Source organism: Chenopodium album, chromosome 17 (assembly GCF_948465745.1).
Source record: "Chenopodium album chromosome 17, dcCheAlbu1.1, whole genome shotgun sequence".
NCBI lineage: Eukaryota > Viridiplantae > Streptophyta > Magnoliopsida > Caryophyllales > Amaranthaceae > Chenopodium > Chenopodium album.
The window spans coordinates 7,774,528-7,801,915 of record NC_137850.1 but is presented as its reverse complement, the minus strand read 5'-3'; the positions used below and the strand labels follow the sequence as shown (position 1 = coordinate 7,801,915).

At 34.0% G+C, this 27,388-nt stretch overlaps 3 protein-coding genes across 3 annotated transcripts; 1 reads left to right on the top strand and 2 right to left on the bottom strand.

The window, feature by feature from the left end:
- Nucleotides 1-1,051: 1,051 nt before the first annotated feature.
- On the bottom strand, nt 1,052-12,631 carry LOC145587540 (ABC transporter A family member 7-like). The gene is made up of 18 exons (XM_081644274.1): nt 12,243-12,631; nt 11,132-11,495; nt 10,963-11,039; nt 10,739-10,883; nt 8,823-8,942; nt 8,584-8,708; nt 7,999-8,157; nt 6,377-6,539; nt 6,143-6,268; nt 5,970-6,053; nt 4,663-5,030; nt 3,729-3,929; nt 3,040-3,149; nt 2,851-2,935; nt 2,638-2,766; nt 2,461-2,566; nt 2,233-2,321; nt 1,052-1,531 (listed from the first exon to the last, which is right to left on the bottom strand). Exons 1-18 carry the CDS (start codon nt 12,318-12,320, stop codon nt 1,232-1,234), a joined length of 2,829 nt encoding a protein of 942 aa, XP_081500400.1. The 5' UTR covers nt 12,321-12,631; the 3' UTR covers nt 1,052-1,231.
- Nucleotides 12,632-17,815: 5,184 nt separating this feature from the next.
- On the top strand, nt 17,816-24,414 carry LOC145587539 (ABC transporter A family member 2-like). The gene is made up of 16 exons (XM_081644273.1): nt 17,816-18,418; nt 19,586-19,817; nt 19,919-20,088; nt 20,194-20,379; nt 20,542-20,637; nt 20,728-20,928; nt 21,079-21,238; nt 21,386-21,612; nt 21,979-22,096; nt 22,184-22,260; nt 22,373-22,462; nt 22,629-22,772; nt 22,853-23,158; nt 23,235-23,315; nt 23,422-23,601; nt 23,718-24,414. The coding sequence occupies exons 1-16, from the start codon at nt 18,050-18,052 to the stop codon at nt 23,985-23,987; spliced, it is 2,907 nt and encodes a 968-aa protein (XP_081500399.1). The 5' UTR covers nt 17,816-18,049; the 3' UTR covers nt 23,988-24,414.
- A 1,548-nt stretch (nt 24,415-25,962) lies between these two features.
- LOC145587538 (uncharacterized) lies at nt 25,963-26,933 on the bottom strand. The gene has a single exon (XM_081644272.1). It carries the CDS (start codon nt 26,724-26,726, stop codon nt 26,196-26,198), a length of 531 nt encoding a protein of 176 aa, XP_081500398.1. The 5' UTR covers nt 26,727-26,933; the 3' UTR covers nt 25,963-26,195.
- Between the last annotated feature and the right edge of the window lie 455 nt (nt 26,934-27,388).

Here is a 27,388-nt window from a genome sequence, read left to right as displayed (position 1 = left end):
ATTGCTGATGCTACTGCCTTGCTGTTAAAGTTGTTAGTTGTTACAATGGTGTTTCGTAGCTGTTCTACCTGCTTTAACGATGCTAACATGCTGTTCAAACTTGCTTTTCAATGCTGATAATGCAGATTTTCTTGCTGCCATTTATTATGCAAATAAATTTCAATTCGGTTTGGGTTTGATTTTGAAAACCGTATTAGAACGGTTTGGATTTACGAATTTAGTTTGAGAAATACAAAACCGAATTAAATTCAGTTTGGGCTATAATCCGTATTGTAAATTAAGCTTTCACCACTAGTTATTTTTCAACCTTGAAAAGTGTTCGGTTAAATTTGGGGAGTTATTTTGGCTCTTTATGGGTCTATTGGCAAATAAAAAATGTAAATGTCTTGTTTTGCGTGTCTTATTATTATTTTTTTTCTTGTTTTTTGGATTAATAGTTTGCTGACACTTAATGGAATCTGTTAAGTGGTGGTGAAATCCCTTTTTTTGTTTTTTTGTGATGTTAAAATAATAATTTTTGTTTTTTATGGTGTTAAAAAAATAAAAATAAATAAAAAAAATGTCAATTTTGTAGTGTTAAAAGGTCAAATTTTCTTAATAAATAATAAGTACAAATAAAACAAACACATATCCCTTCCATAGTACGATATAGGGCCTACTTCATGAAGAATGAGAATTTAGTACATTATCCAATTTAGTACAAGATCCAATTAAAGAGTAAAATATTGTCCATAATAGTGAATAATGTGGTATTTTTCTCACTTTAAAGGATTAGGAATTTAGGATTTAGGGCCATCTATAAATAATGAATTAATAAGAAATTTCTTCCTCGCCATTTTCTGGTGTGCAGGTCTAGCTAGGCATCTCAGAAATTATTTGGAATTGCAAGAATATATGAATTTGAAATTTGTATACTATAATATCACTAGACAATGGAGTAATGGATTGATTAGGCAAAATAATTTACTGCGTGACTTTGATGTAAATATAGTATGGTAGAGTTCGCAAAGAATCAAAGAAAATGTTACCAAGAATTATTATTACTGTACAAGCTCTTGTAAGTAAATGATTGTATAACTCATTTTATACACAAAGTTATTACACAACTACATTACACAAGACATAAACACAGGCACGCAGCAACACGTGGCACGACAATGCTTTGATAGTTTATATTTAATCTACCAGAACCTAAACTAAATATGGAACTTATAAGTACAAATCTATATGATTATAAGAGAACATCCGAAGATTGAGCCTCACGAGCAACCTTGATGAATACATCCTCCAAAGTGGTGTCAGCAAGTCCCCATGCTTGGACTGTGAATCTCTTCTTAAAGTTCTCGACTGCCTTGAAAACATCAGAAATCCGGATTTCATGTTTTGGGATCTCAAACTTTTGTGTTCCTGATATGTGGTATATCTTTTGGGCATTTGGCGAGAGGCTCATCACCATTGTTTCCACTTCTGTATCATGCTCTGCAGAAGTTGTCATTGTGAATACAAAGGACCCTCCATATCTTCCTTTAAGCTGCCATTATACAAAAACAAAACACTAGTTATGTATAGCAGAGAAAAGCAAGGTTACTTTATTAAGATGGTGTATGTGTATCCATGCAATGGTTGTTAGAATTCCTACCCAAATTTGACAATCCTATGTTTTTACGATTCAAAAACATGCAACTGATCTAAATCTTAAGGGGTAAATACAAATTAATCTCTGAGATACACAAAATTTGTTTATCATATGGCAATTTTGTAAATAAATCAACAACTTTTTCAATAAAAGTGAGTCCCATAGTGATGTTGACTAAATAAAGTTGTTGATTTATGTATCAAAATGCCATATGATTTTGTTTATCCCAGAGATTAACTGAGGCTTCCTCAATCTTAAGCAGGGATAAACTCTATTCAATCTGTTTGATTTAATTTTACTAGTTTGATCCTAACCCTTGGAGCTAGGCATAAGGATTGTGCTCCACTAAGTGTAGTGCTACATCAGCACAATATGTGTGCTTGCGTGTTTATAGTCAGGCATGGGAGAAGTGTCAAGTGAGGAGAAAATCTCACTCGACTTAACAGGAATACTTTGGTGAGTAGTGCACAATGGCTGACTTGCTAGCAAATAGTCGAAGGTGTTAGCACATAACATGCTAGACTGACAATTTGGGTAGCATAGACTATGTTAGAATACTATCTTCTATATCTGCGATAATCAGAAATAGAAATTACCTGCTTTGGCCCTCCTATACATTGCAAGCTGCCATCAACAAAAATGCCTATCCGGTCACACAGAACTTCTGCCTCTTCCATAGAATGGGCTGAAAGAAGCAAAATAAGGGAGACAAAGAGAAAAGATATTAGGGATCACATTGAGAAATATAACCATAAAGTATATTATGAGTCACATTTAACTCAATAATAAGTCTTTATAAACGTATAGAAATATAGAATGGGTACTTGTGAGAATAATCGCTCTGTCTTGTTTAGCTTGCTTCACGACATTCCAAAGATTATTTCTTGAAGCAGGATCTAATCCAGTACTTGGTTCATCCATGTAAACAACCTTTAATAAGAAAAATCAATTAGAATATCCAAAGTCCAAAAAGTTACAAGCAGCAAAGTCATGGGACAAACCTTAGGGTCACCAATCAAGGAAATAGCAACACTAAGTCTCCTTTTCATTCCTCCACTATACTTTCCAGCAAATTTGTCAGCAACGCCACCATAATATAAATTGACGCTTTTTAAAGATTCATCAACTGCCTGCAGTAAACATAGAAATTACATTCCTCCTGATTTTTCAGATCCTTATCTTGTCCTTGCAATGACACTGTATATTAAACTTACCCGTGTTAAGGCAGAACCTTTAAGGTTCTTAAGTCTGCCATAAAAGATTAGATGCTCTCTTCCTGTTAGGGTCTCCCAGAGCAGGCTGGGTAAAGGAAGAGTAAAAAAGCATTAGCACAAACGTGTAAACAAGTGGAACTTAAATGAAAATTTCACTCATTTTACTAGGATAAAAGACAGGAAACATACTCATGTTGTGGGCAAACACCCATGCTGGTGTATATATCATTCATTTGAGAACGGATGTCTGAACCCTCAATAAATGCTGCTCCAGATGTTGGCTCTGTGAGTCCAATCATCTACAGGAGAAAAAAGAAGACATTGATCGTCTATTTTTCCATTTTGCAATAACAATTAAACATTACACTCCCTATCCATAAATATTTCATCTGGTTTTTATTCAAAGAATGTTCCTAATATTTTTCCATTGACTATGTTTTAATACTTGTTATTTTTAGTCATCACCAAAACAAATCTCACATTCCGTATTAGTTTGCTGGATTCTAGAGCAAATAGTTGAAAATAAGTAAGATCACTAGTTCACTATGTTTTCCCTTGAAATTAATAAGAGAGTGCTTGAATTATCAACACTAGTTCTTTTAAATTTCACTTTGCTTCAAATTACTTAATGATCATACATGTGTTCAAAATCATACTCCCTCTTGCCCCCATTGGGGAGTAATTACGTTAATAAGTTTGATGAGACAGAAAATTTGGTGGGACCAAACGTATTGTATGTAAGAGTAAAGTTGTGGTCCCCTCGTATGGAATAGAGCAAACTTAAAAGAATCAACCCAAAAGGGAATACTTAAAGATATGAAGGTAGTACTTTTGAAGTCATGCACATATGTAGCAAGCAAAGGGAACAATGTTCTCACCATGCTGATGAAGGAGGTTTTCCCAGCCCCATTTGGGCCTAGCATCCCAAAGCACTCACCACGAGGCACAGCGAGAGATAATCCTTTGACTGCAAGCTTTGGGGGGTTCCCATCCCTACCAGGATAGATCTTTCTCAGGCTGCTGCAAATTATGGAAGTGCTTGAACTTGATTCTGATAACAGTTGATCCACCCTCTCCCTCTGTTCAAGAATGCAGAGATGTTAACAATGTCGTAGTTATTGTACAGTAAAAAAATTCAAGCGGCAACTAAAAACATATCTATATTATAGGAGTCCCTACCTTATCAAAAAAAAAGAGGGGGGGGGGGGGAATAGAGAGAGATTTTACTATATAAGGAAAAAAAAAATCTAAGAATGGTTCTATTATCTTATCTAAGTTTAGTACAAGTGCACAAAGTGCAGGCTATCTGTCTGACACTCAGGTTAAATGCAAGGCTCTATGAACTTTTATGAGACTAAAGTTATGATGTTGACCATCTGCATCTGAGTGTTTCATCACACTGACAACTAGTGTGGAAGTCCTAGATAGTCATGAAGCGCCTAGGAGGCCACATGCACTAAAAGAGCTTAAGAGTTGGTTAGAAGAGCATTGACACAGGAAATTTGCACAACACTACCATCTTTTTAGCCCTTTTTCAGAGGCAAAGAAAACATACCGCCCAAATATAACTTATGCTTAGGTAATGACCACCCAAAGAAAACATAATGTTCTACGTTACAGTTTGCAGTGGCTTCCAAATGAATATTGACCAATACAATGAGACTTAAAAAAAGCATGCATTTGCATGTAAAATCGGGATATAATTCCAAAGATAGTATGATATGTTCATTCCCAATTTTAAAACACTTGTTACTTTAAATGAAGATTACAAAGTACAAACAAATATGTATACAATTGTTACCAAAGAAATACCTCTTGCACAACATCAGCTTTCTCCATCTCCACAAAGACTTTTGATCCTTGTTTGTGTAAACTACGCTTTCGTGAAATAGAATTTGACTTTCTTAGCAAGCTGCGGAAGAATAATAGAGGATTTCTCTTCCCACCACTTCCGGATGATATAACTTGATCAATGTAGTATGCAATAGGAAGCATGATCAACCACTCAATGAACATGATGACCATAATCTCTTTCATCCCATTCCTGCTGTCACCCAAGTTTTCCCACCGCATACCATGGGTGCTCATTTGATTCCCAAGATAAGAATATTGCCCGAGCTCATATAAACCTCGATACAAAGAGAATCCAGGATATAGCTCCATAACAATAATCCATCCTCCTACAATAAAAATCCAAAACAGATAAGAACCACATGAATTCATTATATCAACTGACCTAGAAATTGATGGATTTCCCAAGTCCAATTAAGAATATAGCAAGTCAAGCCCATGCATAATTTGCGTTAGATACCTACCAATCCATTGCTTGTTATGCAACTAAGTGCTATCATATACTTCCTCTATTTCATTTTAGTTGACACAGTTTGACTTTTGCCACATTTACAGGAGTTACTTTGACTTCATTTTGTGACTACTTTTAAGAAAAAATATAGCCGAGTGGGGTCTTGTATGATTTGTCTCAAGTACTTCACAAGTTTCAAATTTTTATAATTTTTGGTGGTACATAATTGAAGATATTATTATTTGAAGTTATGCGTTGACAAAAGCCCCTAAATGAAATGCATCAATTATTATGAAACGATGAGGTATAAAGATAGATCTAAATTCGTGCAATGCTTGCTTCACATTTCGTAAAATTCTTATGACAGCTCATTTAATTTTGACATTGAAAATACTAAATTTAAAATGGATACCATAAAACAGTAAGGGTTATTTGTAAAGCCAGAATCAGTTCGTCAAAGATTTTAAATCACTATATTGAGTTTGTATAAGAAACCTCTTTCTATGAAATTGGCTGTAAATGATGAAGTTTCATCTAGTGCGTATGACACACGAAAATCTACTAAATCCGTCACATATACCATTATATCCTATAAATGTACTTGATTATTATTGTAGCATAAATTATTGTACATAAAACCCCCTAAATGTTGTATACTTGCATTAACCCCCTAAGGGCAGAGGGAAATGGCAATGCTAAAGAGTATATACTTTTCACCGATTGACAAATTTGCATCAATTATTAAGAACAATGACATGTATGAATGACCAAAACAAATATGTAGAATAATAGAAAATAGACATTAGTGACAACGTACTTGGAAAAGAGGTATCTTCAATGAAATTTTGAAATAGGAATCCTCCCAACAGCCCAGTACCAAACGTCAGTAAATAACCTACAGCTGAAAGAAATTGAGACAACATATTAGAATCATGACAGTTTAGCAGACTACTTCAGTGTAAGAAGGCAGTAATAGGATAAAATTCACACCTCTTGCAGACAAAACATTTGAGAACAAGGGTGCTACAAGAAAAGCCATTGAAATCTGCAAATTCATATAGATGAAATAGAATACAAATTGGATGCTGTAATCATTTAATGTGAAGATTTTTAGTCCTGCAGAGAATACAATACAAGGCATGAGAGATATACATAGTAAAACACTTGTTGTATGTTAAAGGGTAAAAGAAATACAAAGTAGTACTTATGTTTGGTTTTATTTACCAATAAGTGTTCCGAGTACCACAAAACATATCATGTAGATCACAGATAAAGCTAGAAAGTAAGCATAGGAAATTGTCCAATATGGACCATCACCAAGCCCATGCATTTTCATCATAATACGCAATCGTTGTTGTTTTTCATAAACCAGAGCAGTTAGCACAACCTGCATCAAAACACAAAATACAAAATACATAAGAAATAAATTAAATTTTTAAAAAAATTTATGTGAATTTCTCAGTAAAATAGGCAAACACCGTGACATAATGATTATGTCAACTGCATACACAAATAGCCTACAACTTAAATTTTGAGGCACCTGAATACTTTGTAAGGATTTAAGAAATGTGATAGATAATTTATAATTCAAGACATGTTGGAGGAAATATTTGACTGCGCAACAAATGACTGCCTCTACTTTAATTTTCTTTTTCCTGTTCTATCCTATTTATAAGAAGTTGGGGAATGAAGAGGTGGTTTTGGCATTATCACCTCTAACCAAAAAGTAGAAGGGAGTGGAGGTTATGTAAGTATTGTAGGTTCCACAATGAGCTCCAGTTAAATCCTATCCTCTTCTTCTTTTAAGTACATAATTGTGTACACCCTTTAAGGTGTTCATTCACATTCAATTTGTCAAGAGAACCAAGAATATGCTTGTACTGACCATTTAAAAGGAAATTATAATCAACTTAGACCATTTAGCATGTCTTTTGACTTGACTAAGGTAACTTTGAGTCTTTCCATATAAGCTTGATCACACTTAAAATCCTTCATTTAGATACCTTAATAACCAAAGCAAAGCATTGCCTTTTAAAACTGAGATTGGCATCAAAACTAAAATTTACTATCTCCAAAAAAAAAATAAAAAAATTAAATAATTAAATAAATAAATAATACTCCCATTTTTAAGTGCTTGTTTCTTGAATTTTATGGGAATTAAGGGTGGATGGAGAGAGTATGTAACATTCTTGAAATGAAGAGAATTTTATATGGGAAAAGTAAAAAAGTACATAGTAAATCATACAGTTAATTGAGTTATTTTACATTGAAAAGATCAAATTAAATGGTTTTTAATGATACTGAAATTTGGGAAAATGTTGGGCTTTTTCATATGGGAAAGGTAAAGAAGTAGATTTGTAATGATAAAATTATGTGTTACTTTTAGTAATAGACACTTAATTCTAAGACACCCAATTAAGGAAGTAGGCACTTAATAATGGGACAGAGGGAATAAAATACAAGGATCTTCATGCTAACACGACAATAATGCTACTTGCATTATAAACAGATTGCATAATGGTAAAGGTGGATGATAGGATTGATTTTATTAGCTAAACTTTCATAAAATGAGTAAGATGTTGCTGATGGGTGCCCCAATAACTTCTGAATTTTATTCACTTCCCTCAATAAGATAATAAACTCTCATTACAAAGTATCCAACATAAGCTGCTGATGACAACTTATGTATATTGTACATTCAACTGGACTTAGTATCAGACATTAAAGTCCAATTGCTAAGTTTCATAATATATAATAGAGCTATGGCTGCAAAAAAAATAAAGGGAAAATCCAATATATGGTGCTTTTATAAGATAAAAAACATTTGAAAGATAAAACATACTTACAGGAAATAATGCTATAATGACATATGTGAAAAATTGCGCACTAAGGAGAGACGAAAGGTCAACTCTAAGCTGACTTCCAGGCTTTGGCATTTCCTTGACATACTCAAGAAGCATTTTGGTACCAGGTCCGAACAGACTTTGAAGGTAGGCATTAGACACCTGTAATATAAGATTGAATGTTTATACTGAATAAACATACAAATGGACATAAAAGCATAGAAAATCATAGCATAGGGATAAAGATTAGTGCATAAAGCTCCTAGCAGAGCAAAAAATTTGTTCCCACTTTGACTTCCAAATCTGATTTTAGGTGACAATGAGCAATTGCACCAAAGCATCTACTACCATTTGGGTTGAAACGCCAACCTTTGGTACAAATGTACAATTGCTAAAGTGCACTATGATAGAGATATTTCAAATCACCACAATTGAGGGAAGAGCACATATACAAGAGAGGGCAGGAAATAAATGAGCCAACAAGCTAGAACATTAATATAAATAATAAAACCAAATGAGGAAAACAAACAAAAGGAAAATCTCAATGACTGCTGAGCCTAAAAGATAAGCAAGGAGCTAGAAAACTACCTGATTGACTGAACGTGGTACACGTAGCAATCCAATTGTAGAAAATCCACTGTCATTTTTGTATGTTGAATTGTACCATATGCTCACATTGAAGTTGTTCATGTTTGAGTTGAGAAAATCATATGCTGTTAAAAGGAAAAAAATAAAATAAAATAAATATTTAGAAGTGAATTTAGAAAATTGTATATGGGAAAAGAAGTGATTCTACAAACTTAGTTAAAAAATTGCTAAGGACTTACCAGACACATATTCATTTATCTTCCTTTCTGGGTTACCTTTACGGTAACCCTTGTACAACTCATCATTAACATCAGATGAACTATTGCGCCATAGATGAAGACCTTGAGCACATTGTACATCTATATAAGAGAATCAATAAGATCATTAGAGCAACAACACATAAGGTAGTACATGGGAGAGAGAAAGAGAATCCTTCTCAGGAATTCTAAACTAATATAAAGATATAGACAGATAAAAGATTATCACAAATAAACTCACAAAGACAAGTACAAAAGGATGAAAGGACATATCTTTTGAGATGCAATATGGACAGTCAATTTGACAAGAAAACCTTCTTGTGTATACACATTCATGCACGGCACATACACACACAAAGTAGGGTAGAAGAGAAAAGGCGGGACACAGTTTATTCTCATACAAATGAATACATGTTTGAAGTTAGATAATCTTAGAAACTTTATTAAAAGATTTGACATCCAGAATTCATAAAGAAAAATTTTAGGACATATAGAAATGTTGTTACTTGTATATTGTAAAATAAAGGTTGCCACTGTGGTATTGACTAATGGGTTAAAGATTTTTCATGCAAGATCCAATTATTTAACTAAGCTATTCAATTTATATGATTATCACTCTATTAGTAGCTTATTTCTATTTTATTTTTAATAATTTCTTCTATTATATACTGTTGATTGCCGAATCTTAAGGGTTAAACGCTGACTAAGCTACTTACATGGTTAATTAGTACTTCCTCCATTTTTTTAGACAATCCTTTTAACTTTCTACACCATTCACATAAGTTACTTTAACTATTACTTGTATGTGTGATGTATTCACGAGTTATAATTTACTTGTGCATGATGTTGTTAGATTGGCCTCAATGTGTACTTTACTAATATGTAACTTTTAAATTTTTTATAAATGCATAATAAGATACATTAATGGTTAATGTAATAAGTTAATCTGAACTTATCTAAACTTATTCACTGCTGAACATAATGTTCAGAACTTCGGATAAGTTAATACTATCTCCGGTTCAAGTTACTTGCAACTTTGGAAGGGTTTGTGAAAGCCGAGGCAAAATATTGAAAACATTATTATGAAAAAATAAGGGTATATGCTTAACTATTAATCCAACCCCAAAAAAAAAGAAAAAACAAATTCAACCTTAATTAAATTAAATAACCCACCACCACCGACACCACCAAGCATCACCCAAACCACTTACCACCACCACCACCCAGCATCACCGAAACCACCCACCACCACCCAGCACCGCCGACGCACCACCACCACCCCACGCACCCAGCAACCCACGAACCTAGCCCCCCACGAACCCAGCACCATGACGCCACCGATCTGCAACCACGAAACCCAGCACCACAACGCCGCCGATCTGCAACCACGAACCCAGCACCGCCGACCCACCAAATCACCAACCCAATAACCCACCAAATCAACGAAACCTACCCACGAAACCCGCCGATCTGAAACCACGAAACCCGACCCATGAATCAAACCCATGACGCCGCCGATCTGCACCCCCGCCGCTCTTAACACCACGAAGCCACCATGAAAATGGGGTTGGAGGAGGAGAGAAAAAATTAAAGGGGATGAGGGTTTAATTAATTAAGCTTGGGGTTTAATCTAATGAAATCAGATTTGTAATTTAATAAGGTTGTTTAAAAAAAAGTAAGGGTATATTGGTCAATTACCAACCAAAAACATACTAAAGAATGAAAATGGAAAGTTGCAAGTAATGTGAACCAACCCAAAATGGCAAAAGTTGCAAGTAACTTGAACCGGAGGTAGTATAATAAGCTCATAAGTGAATATAACATGCAGATAAGTTAATCTGAATTTATTCACTGCTCATAGAAAACTAAGCTATGGAAAGCCAGAAATCTAGTTATACCTTGCTGCATAGATGATGATATAACCTCTTCGGGTAAAGACAACGATGAGTTGGACTGGCAGAATGGTCTCACAAAGTAAAGAGGAAGGCCTGAGGAGTAAGCAGGATCAAGAAAATTCTCTGTTGCTGGCATCGAAATTGTTCCCTGAAACAGTTGAAGGCGTCAAGATTTCATATCTTTCCATAACAACTAGTGAAGACAAAGTGGATGGCTAAACACTTACCAAGACATTGTTGGCCAAACTAAGTAAAGGGTTGGAGGAATTCAAAGGGGAAGTTGGAAACAGGTTGCTGGCCATGCCTAGAAAGATTAAAAATCACATAATTAAACAAATTTCCAAGAAACATCCAAAGTGAAAAATCTTTGTATAAATACACAGAGAAGAGATGTACCTTGCCCCAATGTTCGATTAGTCCCGGTCACAAGTACAGAGACAGGACAATTACCTGTCCGTCTACATGACTCGCTAGGAAAGTTTGGAAATGTAAAACCATCAGTTCTCACAGCGCGACTCAGGGGATCAGGAAGTTGAAGCAATGCAGGCCATTTTTGGGGATTAGGAATCGGACAACTAGAAGCTTGATCTAATGTTGAATATTGAATCCCACATTCAGTTTTACCATTAACTTGAGCACATCCACATTTGTACTTATCTTTGCTCAATTCATTGTCTATTGCTCGTTGCAAGACAGCAAGAAGAACACAAAGTAAAACTGGGAATATTATCAGACAACAATTCGAACGTTTATTTCGTCTCTGCAATGTATAGTTCAGGCAACAGCAGAGTTAACATAGTAATTTAATTAATCACAATGTTATAAGCTTATAACCTTCTCAATTTCAATTGAATTGACATCTAAATTAAGCAATATGATAAAATGATGATCATCTAGACGTAAGAATCTAATAATAAGCATATTTATGTCTAGATAACTGATATCTTACTTTATATAAAATAAGTTTTATATAATTTCTCAATATCTTAGAATTCATAGATCACCCACCAACTCTATTTATTTAACACTAAAAAAATTCTTACAAAATAATCTCAATCAACATACATTCCAAGATCACCCACAATATAAACACCCCCAAATTCACAACTTAAGCCACATTTGACTACCATCAAGAAATTTTACTCCCAACATCCGGATTAAGTTATCAAATTGCTAGTTTAAATCACATTATCAACGAAATAATCCCGAAACAAAGGGCATGACAAATTACTTTAATTTAAATCACACATTTACACAAACCCACTAAGCAAGAACAACACCAATTACAACAATATTAACACTACAATCAACAAATAAACATTTGAATTATAATATTACACAAACCCCATTAAAAAAACCCAAGTTCTATACATCTAAACCCCATAAAATGAATTTTCAAAAAAAAAAAAAAAAACATAAAAAGAAGTTTAAATTAATTGCACCCAATAAAATAAAATAAAAAATAAAAAATAAAAAATAAAAAGATAAAAATGCAGAAAAAAGGTACCTGAAAAACCAAGTTTTTTCGGAGAAGAGCATTAGCCTGAGTAGAAAAACTGGCGCGCCCATGTGAAGGAATTGCCATGGAATTTTTTTGAAACAAACAAATTCAAACGGGGTTTGTGAGTTTGACCGTTAAATTTAAGAGAGGTTTTGTTCTTTAAAGTACGAATTTACCCTCATGGAAAAAGATAGACTTTTTTTTTTTTTTTTTTGGGTAAATTGCGTTGAAATTTCCATCTGATTACCTCTGTAATCACGGAAGTTGTACTCTAATTTTATATCATTAGTGTTATAATCTAATACGAGTACAGCTTATGCGTTGTCATTAGATTCGAAATAGTCAAAATTCAACCCCATCATCCCCTTGGTAAATCCTAAGTAAATTACTTATATAAGTTGTAATAAGGAGTCACATCCAACTCTCTTTCAAAAAAAAAAAAAAAAAAAAAAAAAAAAAAGTTACATCCAACTTATTAAAAAAATGACTTTTTTTTTTTTTTACATTACTACCAATCTATATCCCCATCTATATATGTAAAACAACCTCGAAATTTTATCTGTACTTCATATGTTTTTGGTATATAAAGAATCATAAAGGCAAATGATGTAGACAAGATTATATTTCATATATTAAGTGTCATTTTTAAAACTTTAACCAAAGGTTATATTGATTCATCATTGATCAAGATTCAAGAGAATTATTCAATGTGATATTTATGTTTTCATACTACACAACTAATTGAAAATAAAATATATATAAAAGTATTTGTTTAATGGTCCAATCTATACTTATATATTAAAATACGTTCCTAAAACACTTAAACAAGTATAAACTAGCAACTCGAGGCATCGCTTGAGCCACACACTAGTTTTATGGGCAAAATATCGTAATTAGACTTAATCACACACCCTTTCATACAAAAAAGATATTCTCAAGTCTCAACTACATTAATATATACGTAGTGTACAATATACTACGTATATAGTACTTAATTAGGAATTTTCAACAGCTTGATGTAACAGAGAAAATCAATTTAAAAAAACCAATGATGTAGCAAATGCATACTCTTTAATGTTAATAACGCTATGTTCTCTTCATTTCTCATATCCTTGGTTTTCATTGTTACAATTAAAAATCAATAGTCACTAAAAATTGGACATTGCTCTTGTAAATAATAATAATAATAATAATAATAATAATAATAATAATAATAATAATAATAAGGAAAGAAACATGTTTAAGGGTCTGTTCTGATTTACTGAATTGGGTGGAACTGAACTGAATTAAACTAAGGTGAACTGAATTGTTTATGAAAAAAGGAAATTAGGAACTTAAATAAACTGAACTGATTGGAGCTGAACTAAATTAAACTAGACTGAAATTAAGGCGAAGAGAACAAATCCTTAATTTCTGAGATGAATCTTCATAGTTCATTGTTCTGACCTATACCTCCTCGATCTTTTCAACCCAATAAACGTTGAATTTGATTAGAGTACTCATAGTGTGAATCAATATACTACATTATTAATTTAAACGCGCTGTATTATTGTAAAACGACATGATTCACATGAATATATAATTAAATGTACTCGTACTAACTTTATTAATATATTCATGTTCACTTTATTTATATTCATACGTTAACATTTCATTGCACAAACGAATACTCGTATTGAATAATGGCGGGGCTTCTTCTTTTTGTCCTATTATCGAATTATTAACGATTTATTAATTTGTTATCTTATTACTTAGGAATGTGAAACGAAGGAACTTTCCTTTTAAGTTGAAGTCAAACTCACTGATTAAGTATGACGATAGAAAGATTATTACAATTCCGTGATCATTGACCATGAAATTAAAACATGTTAACAACTTTAGAACGAGTAAATCATCTCCAAAAAAAAGTTTTAAAGCATATCATAATTTTACCCAAATCAACTCAAATCGGATTAAGCAGATAAAGTTCTTTGAGGATTAAGAATCACTACTCCAAATTAAGCGCTCGTAATAGGGATTGATCCCAAAATATTAAGTTATGAGATATAATTTATTTTCACCACTAAACTAAATACTATTTGATGAAGGAGATATCAATGTATGTAATAGTGTATCATGAGTTTATGACGTATGATTTTAAATTATTGATTTATTGCATGAATTTAAAAAAAAAAATTTAATCGGTATAATACGAGAGAGTCTTCCCACTCTATCACAAGAATTGGGGTGGGGGGTAGGGGTGAGGATCGAACTCCCAATAACTTTGATGATACACCATATTCCTTCATCAACACACAAGTTGCATAGTTGTATCATATAAAATTTCACTAAATCGATTCAATGAATATCTAATTAAACATATATTTTAAATGACACGACTATGCAACTACGTAAGTCATTGCGTAATGACATGAACTTTGCTTATGAGCATATCTAAGCACAGGCCTTAATTATAAATTTAAAATTTTAGTTCCAACTATTTTTGAGAACAACTTTGTACTACCAACTAGTATTTTATTAAATTGAGATCTTAGTTTGACTTAGACCAAAATTCAATATTATTATATAATCGTACTACATAAGAGTGTAAGACTTTACGAGAACAAGAAGGATAGTGCTATTCCACAGCTTAATAATTCCGCGTACTACAAATTAATTTATTTTCTGAAATGCGTTCTAATTTGAGAAAACAACAAACAGTAGTTTCTTTCTTAATTTAATTAAAAATTGTATCTTTTCAGCCTCGTTGTTAGTTTTGTGACAGTTACATGTGCGAGAATATTCCAGGGTTGGAGTTTCCTGCTCTCAATTTTGTTACGTGACATGTTAAAGTGTAATGCTAATGTTGTTCAAACAAATCAAACTTTACTCAAAGTTGCATGATGATTCTGAATGATGAGCATAGCCCGAAATTTCATGTTCTTCATTAGCTTAACTTCTAAAGTTCTATTATATTGTATATATATAATCAAACTAATGAATAATGATGATTATAAGGTCTTTCGACTAGTTTTTTTTAAAATAAATATTAAAAATTTATTGAATATATATTTAAAATTACATTAGGTCCGTGGTCTTTTGCTTGCTCATGTATCACAAAATTTTGCAACGAATTTATAATGAATCTTCTTTCCATGAAATAGAAGAAAATAATTTGATTGACGACATCAAGAATTTAATAAATGGACTTAGAATGGAAAGAGAGTTGTTCACTTTTTTGAGTCTTAATTAGAAGAAATTCCATTAGCTAACTAACTCAAGTTCAAGCTCCGAACAATGCAAAGTTGCATAGGTTGCTTTAATTTAATGATAATCTTCAAAGTGTTATGAGGATAATACTAGTATTAATGTCCATCCACCTCTTTAGAAGGGTTCAAGTTGCGCATATCTTTCTATGTTTGGTGGTGTAGCGGTGTACTCGTGTAAGCTAAATACTAGAGTATATATTACAAGGAAAATATAGGAATACAAGGGAAGGGGAGGTGCTCAATATTACAAGGGAAGTATAGGAAGTTAGAACTATATAGTTAACTCTTTACATTAGCTAGGTTTTGTTAGTTTTGGAGTTGATTATAAATGGGATAAAAGTTCAAATTAACCATACATGCATGTTTATTAATAAGTAGAGTTATCCTTTTTTGTTTGTTCAACACCTTTTTTTAGAAAAACCATCTGGTTTATCAAAGCTTAGCTCCCGTGTTATATGTATACACCTAGTTTATGGTGGGTAAGTCTCCCAACAAAAATTTCTGCATACAGCGGTGAAGCTTGAGCTATGATCGACCTTCCTTAGCTTAAGTGGTATCAAGGTGCTTATTACCACTTGAGAGGTTGAGCCAATTCTTTTGGTAGTTGTTTGTTCAAGAAACTTTTATTCCTTATATTTATATGAACTAATCTAAATCTATTGGAGCTTATTAAACCAATGTTAGTAGTATTTTGAACTTGAATAACCCTACCAAGAACTTATTTTTACAAAACTTTTTATATCTAAACTTATTGAACTTATTAGATCTAGATCTAATATATATTAGTGAAAATAGGGTAATTATAACAGGCCCTAAATAAGTCGAGCACGTAGTTGTTCGAGCTTGATTAATTTACTTAACGAGGTTTAAAATAATCTGCTTGGAACCAGTCAATTCATGAGCCATTCAGCTCACCCAACATTCTTGGGAAACAATCGAATTAATGTTCAAACTCGTTTATATACTAATCAATAAACTTTGATCGAGCTAGTTCACGAGCGTATCGGCTTATTGACATCCTTCATTTTGTTATACTTCATTCAATTCTACATTTTATTTTGGCAAAACCCCTACATATTATCGTTTCAATTTTATATTCCTTCTATACACATTGTCATTCATCTTTATTTTTTACACCTATTGATTTTTTTATTCTCAATTTGCACAACTGAAAATCACTTGTATAAAAAACTTCATTAATAAAATATAGTCAAATGGCACAAATATGCACAATTGAAAACATATATTGTATATACTTACAACATTATTATTCCTGATCTTATTAAAAAAAATAATAAAAAAAAAAAATATATAAATAAAAACATTATTCTTGAGTTTACAACCTTTACCATAAAAAAAGAAAGGAAATTTTGTCCAGTACTACCCTAAAGATAGGGTCATTTGTGAACAACTATCGTTTTTTTTTTTTTTTTTAATTTGTTAAGAATTACTCAGAAGTTAAGAAAAATTTGGATAACACTACACATTAACGTTTTTCGTCCAAAAGAACGTTAATGGGGTCCACTTTTTCACTTTTTCCACTTAATTAACTCCCCTAATTACCTTCTCTCTCTTCCCTAATTAACTTCCCCTAAATCCTAGAAATTAAAACCCCCAAATTTAGACATCCTATCAATTACAATGGCCAATTAGACATCCTACTAATTACAATGACCAATTAGTAATTGAAATGCAATTGAATTCAATCTCAAAGTCAAAATAACCGAAACCTAGAACTCAATTGAACCCCTAAACCCTAGAAATTAAAACCCCCAAATTTATTTGAGCCCATAAACCCTAATATGAATCCCTAATTAACACCCTAATTATGATAATTGCGTTCAATTAAAACTTGTAAACAAATACAATAAACAATGAATTAAAAGGAAAGTGTGAAACATTACTTGAATGATTGAGAATTTGTGTTCAATTGATTGAGTATGTTCTTTTGGATTTTTGAGTGAAAATGGAGGGGAAGTTTATTAGGGAGGAGAGAGAAGGTAATTAGGGGAGTTAATTAAGTGGAAAAAGTAAACCCAATAACGTCATAATTGGACGAAAAACGTTAATAAATAGTACTACCCAAACGTTTTGTAACTTATGGGTAGTTTTTAAAAAAAAAAAAAGAAAGAACAAAAAAAGGGTTAATTATTTACAAATGACCCTATCCTATCTTTAGAGTAGTTCTAGACAAAATTTTCAAAAAGAAAAAAGAGTTCACAACCTTAAAAATAGCCATTCCAACGCGCCTTCACAAAACAAAGGAAAACACGCAACTCCCTTCCTATGAAATTTCTATGGTACCCCGTTCCTTTCCTACAGTCAAAAAGTCAATCCGAATCTGTATTTTTTTTTTTTGTTAAAACCCAAACTTATTCAAAATCCCAACCAATCCAAACAAAACAATCCAATATCAAATTTCTGTTACCACACAGAACGAATACAGAACAGTATCAACGGAATTACAAAGGGATTCCATTTCATTGCTAATTACACCAATCCAAATCCTCTAAACAAAACACAAACACGAACGCGACCCCGTTTTACTAATACGGAGTAATAATAATGGAATTACAAAAGGGGATTCCATTATTATTACAGCAATTGAAATCATTATTCTGTAAAAACGCATTGCTTTCATGGCGTCATAAATGGGCAACAATTCTCCAACTATTTTCTTCATTAGTTTTCATCTTCTTGATGTTCTGTATCCAAAAAGCATTCGATGCCCAGTTCAAGAACACCACTAATTTCCAGAATCTTCTCGATCCGAAGCCCCTTGTTTCGCCACCGATTCCGCCTTGTGAAGACAAGTTCTTCATCAAACTCCCTTGTTATGACTTCGTTTATAGCGGTGACTCAAGTCCTAATGTCAGACGTATTGTTTCCAGAATCATGGCTAATAATCCTGGCCGTCCTATTTCCCCTTCTAAGGTACGGGTTTTTTTTTTCGGAATTGATAGTTACGTTGATAGTGTAATTTAACCGATTATTGAATTGGTAGAAGGTTAGGAGTAGTTCTTCTACGTATTTTGGCGTGATGATGTGTTGATTTGGTAAAAATATGACATACATTGCATCTTACATTGTGCATAGAGTGAAAAAATGTCATACATGCCCTTATTTTTTTTACCTTTGGTGGTTAACAATTTTAAAGGTTATGCATAAGAATTTAGAAAATGCTACTGTATATTTTTTTTGTGTTTAGAAAGCTACAAGGATGGTGATGAGTATCGATCCCAGGATCACCTGGAATCGGGAGGGAAGCTCCAACTACTTGATCTATTCCTCACTTTCACAATGCTACTGTGATACTGTTTATGAATCATTCTTTATTTTTAGTTTTTTTTTGTTCCAATTTTCAAGATATTAAATCTAAAATTGTTAAGTGGATGTAACTTAAGAAATGAATGAGGTGTTCAAGGTCTCTTGTTGATCATAATTCTTTTTAAAATAATATACTTCATAGATATAAACAAATAGCGTCGTATTAATATTTAATTGATACGAAGTATGATATAAAACATTGAACCTTATTGCACTCGAAATTACTTGACTCGAGCTAAATAAAATCAATCAATTTATCATAATAAGTTAATCGACAATAGGCCCTCAATATGACTGCATTAAGATTTAAGAATCGGTTGACTGGCATTTTCTAGACCAATTTGATCAGAGAAGGGATTTTTTTTTCTTTTTCTTGCAAGTTGGTAGAGGCATTGCTGTGGCTGTTTAACATAAGAAATGTAACATTGAGCTCGCCTTGTTTTATTTCTTATGAATTCAGTTGCACTTGCATCATGATTACTGCTGGTTGAATTATCTGAGATCTTAAGCTAAAGTATTATCAAAGATTATAACATGGGAATACAGGCTTCTGCAGTATGTAGCAGAAGCAAAATGCTAAGCTCAAGATAGTACTCGTATAATTTATTGGCATATGACTTTTCCGCTATAAAGCATGGATGCTGCAGTCTGAAATTTACATTAATTAAATGAAGTGAAAAAGGACAGCTGAAGAGAGAAATGAAACTTGCAAATCAAAAAACTTTCCCATTCATGCTCAATGATAAAGTCTCTGATTCGCGCTTGCTTATGCAGGTTAAGTCCTTTGCAACAGAAGCTGAGGTTGATGCATGGCTTCTTAGCAACCCAATGTACTGCCCAGGAGCACTGCATTTTGTAGAACAAAATGCGACCATAATAAGCTATGGTGTTCAAACTAATTCTACACAAGTACAAAAACGAGGGAGGTATGAAGATCCTACCTTCAAGTTTCAGGTTCCACTTCAGATTGCTGCAGAACGAGAGATAGCAAGGTTTCTTATTGGAGGTATCCTCTATTTTCTGATACTCTTCAGGATCCTATCTCTTTTCTGATTCTTTTTATGTTTAACCAATGCTGCCTTTTTCCTGGATTTCTTGCTTGGGCAGATCCGAACTTTAGCTGGACAGTAGGCTTGACAGAATTTGCTCATCCTCCAGATGACCCCTTCTCCACCATTGCCACTATCGGTCCAGTCTTTTTCCTTGCAGTTGCCATGTTTGGTTTTGTATTCCAATTGAGCTCCCTGGTGATGGAGAAAGAATTAAAACTTAGAGAGGTTATTTCCCTTTATTTTCTGCAGTTTAAATGAAACAGATTTTTATAGGAACATTTTTGCAGTACACTGAAGATTCTATGTCTAATACATTTTGTGCCTTTTCAGGTGATGAGTATGATGGGTCTGTATGATACTGCGTACTGGCTGTCATGGCTAGCTTGGGAGGGACTTCTTGTTGTTGTTTCATCAATTTTCATCGTACTATTTGGGATGATGTTTCAGTTTGATTTTTTCTTGCACAACAATTTTGCGATCTTATTCCTTGTGTTCTTTCTTTTCCAATTGAACATGGTAAGCTCTTTGTTTCTTTTGTTGATTGACCAGTTTTAAATTCACAGTTGATTTTGGATTACATAATATAAAATGTTCAAAAACTCTGTAGCGTCATTCTGTTATACTACTTTTTTTTTCATCCACTGACCTCTTCTCTGATCTTTGCTAAACTTACTTCAGACTGCCTTTGCATTTGCGCTATCAGCCTTCATTAGCCGGTCATCTTCAGCTACAAATATAGGATTCTACAACTTTATTATCGGCTTAATCACCCAGGCTAGTTTCTCTAATTTCTTTTGAGAGTTCTTGGTTAAAAGCCAGGGAAACCAATAGACTTGTTTACTGACGTTATTTCATATTGTGCAGATTGTGACAGCATTTGGGTTCCCATACAGTAAAATGTTCTCACAAACATACAGAGTCATATGGTCCTTCTACCCTCCAAATTTGCTAGCCAAGGGTATCCAGATGCTCACAGATGCAACTAGTACACCTCAAGACCCTGGAATGAGCTGGAGTGGAAGGACAAAATGTCCACCTAACGATGATGAATGTATTTTAACAATGGTGAGTTTTATCCTACATATTTATAAATTCTATTAAATTTATCTCCCTTTTATATCCTTTAATGTGATTCTTATCCTTTTTGTCATTTTCAAATATTCCCATCCTTGCTTAGTGGACTGCTAATCATTAAGTACTGCCATCTCGTGACAGAACGATGTCTTCATATGGCTGTCAGGGACGTTTTTTATGTGGTTTGTTTTGGCTCTTTACTTTGACAATATTATTCCGAACCCCTATGGAGTAAGGAAATCAGTGTTCTACTTCTTGTATCCTGGATATTGGACAGGCAAAGGTGGAAGCAAGGCACAAGGTAGCAAGTCATGTCCTTTCCTTTTACTCTTTTCTCAAGTTCTCCTAATTTAATATATCATACTAGTTTTCTAAAAAAAATAAAAATATATCAGACTAGTAGCTTTTTTCAATAAACTAATTACTGCACTTAACATGGATGCATCAGAGGGTGGCATCTGTACCTGCTTTAGTTCGTCCTCACAGCTTGAGCATGTAACTCCTGATGATGAGGATGTTCTTCAAGAGGAGAACAATGTTAAACAGCAAGCAAACGAAGGTGTTGTTGATTCAAATGTTGCAGTCCAAATACGTGGCCTTGCAAAGGTGTATCCCGGATCAACAAGTCTTGGATGCTGTAAATGCAAAAGGACTCCTCCTTACCATGCTCTCAGGGTAAACAATCTTGCAGTTGCTTTGTTAGACAAAACTAATCCAGTATGCTACATCAGAATGGACAAAAGACAAAACAAAGCATATGCTATATTAATTATTCTCATTAAGGTTTGCCTGCTTTAAATAGGGAAATGTGTCCCATAAAGAACTAGGAAATTTGAGCTGAAATTTCTATTAATTTTAACTTTTTCCATTGTGTTCCTTGGTCTGAAAACCTTACAGTAATACTCCGTATAATTTTGTTCAAATTACATAGTGTCATTTTATGAGGAGGCCATGAATTGTCAAGTTGCTGCTGATAAAAATATTTTGCTGTTTAAATATTTGTATACAAAACAAGAATACCTTATATGTCGATTTTTCCAGGGCTTATGGGTGAATCTTGCTAAGGATCAGCTATTTTGTCTTTTGGGTCCCAATGGAGCTGGTAAAACTACTGCTATCAATTGCTTGACTGGAATTTCACCAGTGACCAGTGGAGATGGTAACAGTTTGTTTGAGAATCTGTACTTTCTGTTTTAAATTTCTTTTCTATAACTATATTAATCTCACAATTATTGTTGATCCACAGCATTGATCCATGGTAATTCCATTCGAAGCTCTGTTGGCATGTCTAATATTCGCAGAATAATAGGCGTGTGTCCTCAGGTAGTCTTCTGATACTGTATGATTTTACAATTTGAGTAGTCAAACAGGATGACAGCTAAAATCTATTAAGCTCTAGTTAAGCAACTGATTGCCCCCTTTTTTTGCATTCTAGTTTGATATTCTTTGGGATGAATTGACTGGTCAAGAGCACCTCAACCTCTTTGCAAATATAAAAGGTCTTCCCAGTGCTACAATTTTGACGGTATGTTTGCCAAACCAACTTGACTTCATTGTCTTTACTTCTCTAGACTTTAGATATGAAATTCTATCCACCGCCAATGATAAGTCTCCAAGATTGATTCCTTGGTCTTAATTAGGGTAATGATGTCACTCACTCATAAGAGTTTCAACTTAAATATGATATGCAGGTTGTTCAGGATTCGTTAGCAGAAGTGAGGCTAACTAATGCTGCAAAAATGAGGGCTTCAAGTTACAGTGGAGGAATGAAACGCCGTCTAAGTGTCGCAATCGCACTTATTGGTGACCCTAAATTAATCATTCTGGATGAACCTGTATGTATGCAATTCATCAGAACTTGTTATTCATATATTTGAATGAAACATAAGCTATATATTAGTTCTTTTTTATGCAGACAACTGGTATGGATCCTATTAGCAGGAGGCATGTGTGGGACATAATAGAAAATGCAAAACGAGGGCGAGCCATTATTTTAACTACACACTCTATGGAAGAAGCTGACATACTGGGTGACCGTATTGGAATCATGGCCAAAGGAAGACTTCGATGCATTGGAACTTCTATCAGATTGAAGTCACGCTTTGGAACTGGTTTCATAGCCAATGTGAGCTTTGTTGGGAACCTTAATGGAACCCCTATCGAAGGAGATTCTAGTGATATGAATCACTCCCAGGAGGCTGTCAAGCGGTTTTTTAAGGATGTATGTTACAGATCCAAAAGTTCCTTGTCTATGGTTGATCTTATTAGTGTCTAAATTTCTACTTGTTTTGTTGCAGCACCTGGGTGTAGTGCCTAAAGAAGAGAGCAAATCCTTCCTGACTTTTGTAATTCCTCATAAAAAAGAGGAGCAATTGACGGTAAAATTCCTCTCTTCTTTTTAGTCATCAAGTTCCTTTCTTCTTCTAATGTTGCTGCAGCAATTACTTTGTTGCTAATGCCCCTTTGATTTATTCATTTAACCAGATGTTTTTCGAAGAACTACAAGAAAGAGAAGCAGAATTTCAAATAGCTGATATCCAGCTTGCTCTTACTAGTCTGGAAGAAGTTTTCTTAAATATTGCAAGACAAGCAGAGATGGAAAGTGCTGCTGCTGAGGGAAAATTGGTCACCTTAAACCTGACAACATCCGAGACTTCAGTTGAGGTATGTCCATAAACGAATTGTGTCTGATTCACATGGAAATCTAATAATATGAAGCAAAAGAGGCTTTTTTAATCTGACCCCTAACCTTATTTACCCTTTCGCTTCATATATAACAGATACCTGTTGGGGCTCGATATGTGGGGATACCAGAAACAGAATCAGCAGAAAATCCCAGAGGTGTGATGGTAGAAGTGTACTGGGAACAAGACGATTATGGTGCTTTGTGCATATCAGGACACTCTCGCGAAGTCCCCATACCCTCAAATATACAGCTACCGACAGCACCACACACTACATCTCGCCAAGGTGTCTTGGGTCGAAGGGGGAAAATACATGGTCATGTTATTAATCCTGATCAGATTCCTGAAACAACATTCCAAAGATAAAATAGTCGCATACATTGTGGTGCTTACATAATATACTGTGATTAAGCTAAGTATGCATTCTTTTTACACATACACACTTCTGTATATGAGAATGTGGATTAACAAATTTTGACCTTACGATATGTTTGTGTCCACTTAAACTACCCCCCAGTTGGATTATTGGATTGTAATACATTGTACATAAAGTCTCCAATACAGTAGCTTGTACTGATATAAAAGTTTGGTTTTCTAGAAACCGAAGTAAGAGTTTTGCTGCTAGTGCTGAGTTTTGCTTTATGATTAAGCTTTTTTAACCTGTTAGATGCATAGCGACGGCCATGCCTTGTTGCTTGCGAATTGATCATCTCCTATGGCCTTATACCTAGGCATTAGGCACCACTTTAGCTATACATTGTGATTTTGCATAATAGCTTCTTATTTGAACCCAGCAACAAAAAGCTTCTGCATATCATCTGTAGCCTTATTTCTGATTTGACAACGAAGAGTACAGAGTAGGCTGTTATAAATACTTGGATTTGTCATTGGACAGTACAAAGTAGTCTGTTGTTCTTGGATTTGTCATGGGGGTTTGAGCAAATTAAAGTCAATGTCAAGTCACTTTCTTTGGCAAGTGTATACAGGATCTCTACCTGTTCGTGCATTACTCAAGCTGCGCCGCCTGATGGAATGTGACGATTGTCCTTGGTGTTCAAATACGCCGGAAACAGTGAACCATGCCTTATATTTTGGCCCAGCTGTACGAGACCTTCAAAGAGAATGTGGATGCAAGAATTTGGTGGATGCTGCTAAAAGTGCTAATCTTGATGATTTCAAAGAAACTCTGATCTCCGGAAGTCATGGACCATGTTCTTCCCTTGATTGATTCATTACAACAAATGTAGTCAGTGCATACTCGTATATGATAGACGCCATGTGTTGGAGCGTTTTACAGCAACTTAGGTGTGGAATGCACCTTCTGTGGGAGTGGTGACGGCGGTTGGGTAGGCCTTGGAGAGTTGGAGCTAAACTAGAAATGATGAAGGAAATGTGTGATTAAATCTGATTATCAAACTTTATTACCTTTCTCTCCAAGACTGCCATCTTTTTAACTGATCATGATTCTCTCTTTTTAACTGTCATTGATACATTGGTGATTTTTAAAGGATTTTTTTTTTTTTAACGAATTTAAAGGATTGAAAATTACACTTAACTATATAAACCATCTCTTAGGGTTTTTTGTTTTTTTTTTTTTTTTTTTTTTTTTCGGAGAATGTTTATATTTCATGTGATTCAAAAATCCTTGTTCATTACTTCTATGGTTCTATTTTTAACCCCATCAAAAATACTGGAGTTAAAAAAAATTAAAAAATAAAAAAATAAAAAAAAAACACTGCAGGCAAAACTTCTTTTACACTTCACGAAATACTTAACGAATAAGATAAGGATGAATTCACATGTTCATATGAATCCGCTAATATTTCTCGTTAAACCTTCGTCTCTAAGGCCCTGTTTGGTAGTAGCGTTTGAGGTAGCGGGTAGCATTTTGACCAGTCAAAACACTACTAGAAAAAATTTGAGAGTGTTTGGCAAGGTAGCGATTTTAGTAGCGGTTAGCGATAGAGGTAGCGTTTAGGCAGCTTTTCTCAAACGTTAAAAATAGTAGCGTTTAGAAGTAGCGGGTAGCGTTTGGTAAATTTTTATTAATTTTATATAATATTTATATGAATTTTAATATATTTTGGTATTGCAACAGCTATTTTTGCCAAACACTCATACCTTAACAGCTACCCGCTACTCGACCGCTAAAAGCTACCCGCTACCGCTACTTTTGCCAAACAGGACCTAAAGTTCATGTTTTAATTATTTTTCTTTTTATAGTCACTGGAATTAAAAAAAAAAAAACATTGAAACAGTATTTAAAATATTACTTGTATAATATTAATTCAATAATTCTAAAAACCAAAAAACAGATACTCAGTGATACACTACATTGACTATAATCTGAACAAAATCTAATAATATTTGACTCCCTGTTCAATAATAATTCATCCAAATCCAATCATAGAAACATACAATTTATTTAATAAATCCAAAAATCAAATAAATGTTTCTAATTATACTATTACGAACAACAAAAATCTCCTACTACTGTATATTAATCAACAATATTAAAAAAAAAACAATTAAATTTCAAATATCAAATCCAAAGAATAATATTCATACTATTTCTTAGATCATGGTAGTTCTTGCATTGTACCCATATTGAGTTCTTCGAATATTATCTTGACGCTTCTTGTAAATCCACCCAGCGCAACCAACCGCCGCAACTCCAACCATTACTCCGACGACTACTCCGGCTTTATGACCGCCGTTCATTCCGCCGGAAGAGGATTCCTTCGCTTCTTCACTCTGTACTTTCGCAACGTCATCTGCGGCACCGGTTGACGGAGATGGTGACGTGGATGGGGATGTTTCCGGCGAGGAGAGAGAATCCGATGAGGTTTCCGGCGAGGGGGATGGTGAAGACGAAATGTTATCGGAAACGACGTCGTTTGCAGGAGATGGTGAAGGTGAAGCAATGTTGGAAGATGGAGGAAGAGAGATGGTGGGTGAAGGAGAAGACGAAGGAGGAGAGAGAATGTCGGAATCAGCGAGTTGAGGGGAAGGAGAAGGAGAAGGGGGATCTGAGGAAAGAGCGAAGTGGGTGTGAAGAGAGAGAAAGAGGAGAGAGAAAAAGAGGGGTCGCCATTGAAACGCCATTGTTGTAGATCTGTGTAAAACTGGAAGAATGAATTGAAAGGAATGAAGTAGATCTGAGAGTGAAGATTGGTTGTTGTTATAGGAGAGAGAAAGAGAGTCAATGAATTGAAGAAGAAGGAAAGTGTGAGAGTGAAAGATGAAGGAAGAGGAAGTTTCTGGGGGAATTTGAACTGCAATTGAAGTCGGTGGTGGGTTTAAAGATGAAGAGAGAGAAAAAAGAGACCCCAAAATCTAATAGAATTGCGGCGCTTAATTCGGGATTTTTATAATATTGTTTGCCTTTTCTTTCGATGCAAACCAACGAGGTTTTCAATTGGGGTGATTTTGCATGTATCGGTTGTACAATTACTGTTAAAATATTGGAATTATGGGTACACATGATTTGTCAACTCTCAACAAAAACTCATGAGCAATTCAGCAAATAAAGTTATCAAAAATAAGGTCTATTCTATTCCGCTTAATTTTAATTTAGTTCATTTCAACTTCAATTAGTTCACTTTATTTTAGTTTGGTTTCTAATTTCCTTCTCTCGTAAACAATTCATTTCAACTCTATTCATTTCAGTTCAGTTCAACCCAAATTAATTTTATTCAGTTGTTTTCAGTAAATCGAAAACAGATCCTTAGTTTTTTTGAAACCAGGAAGGAAGCTCTAACCACTAG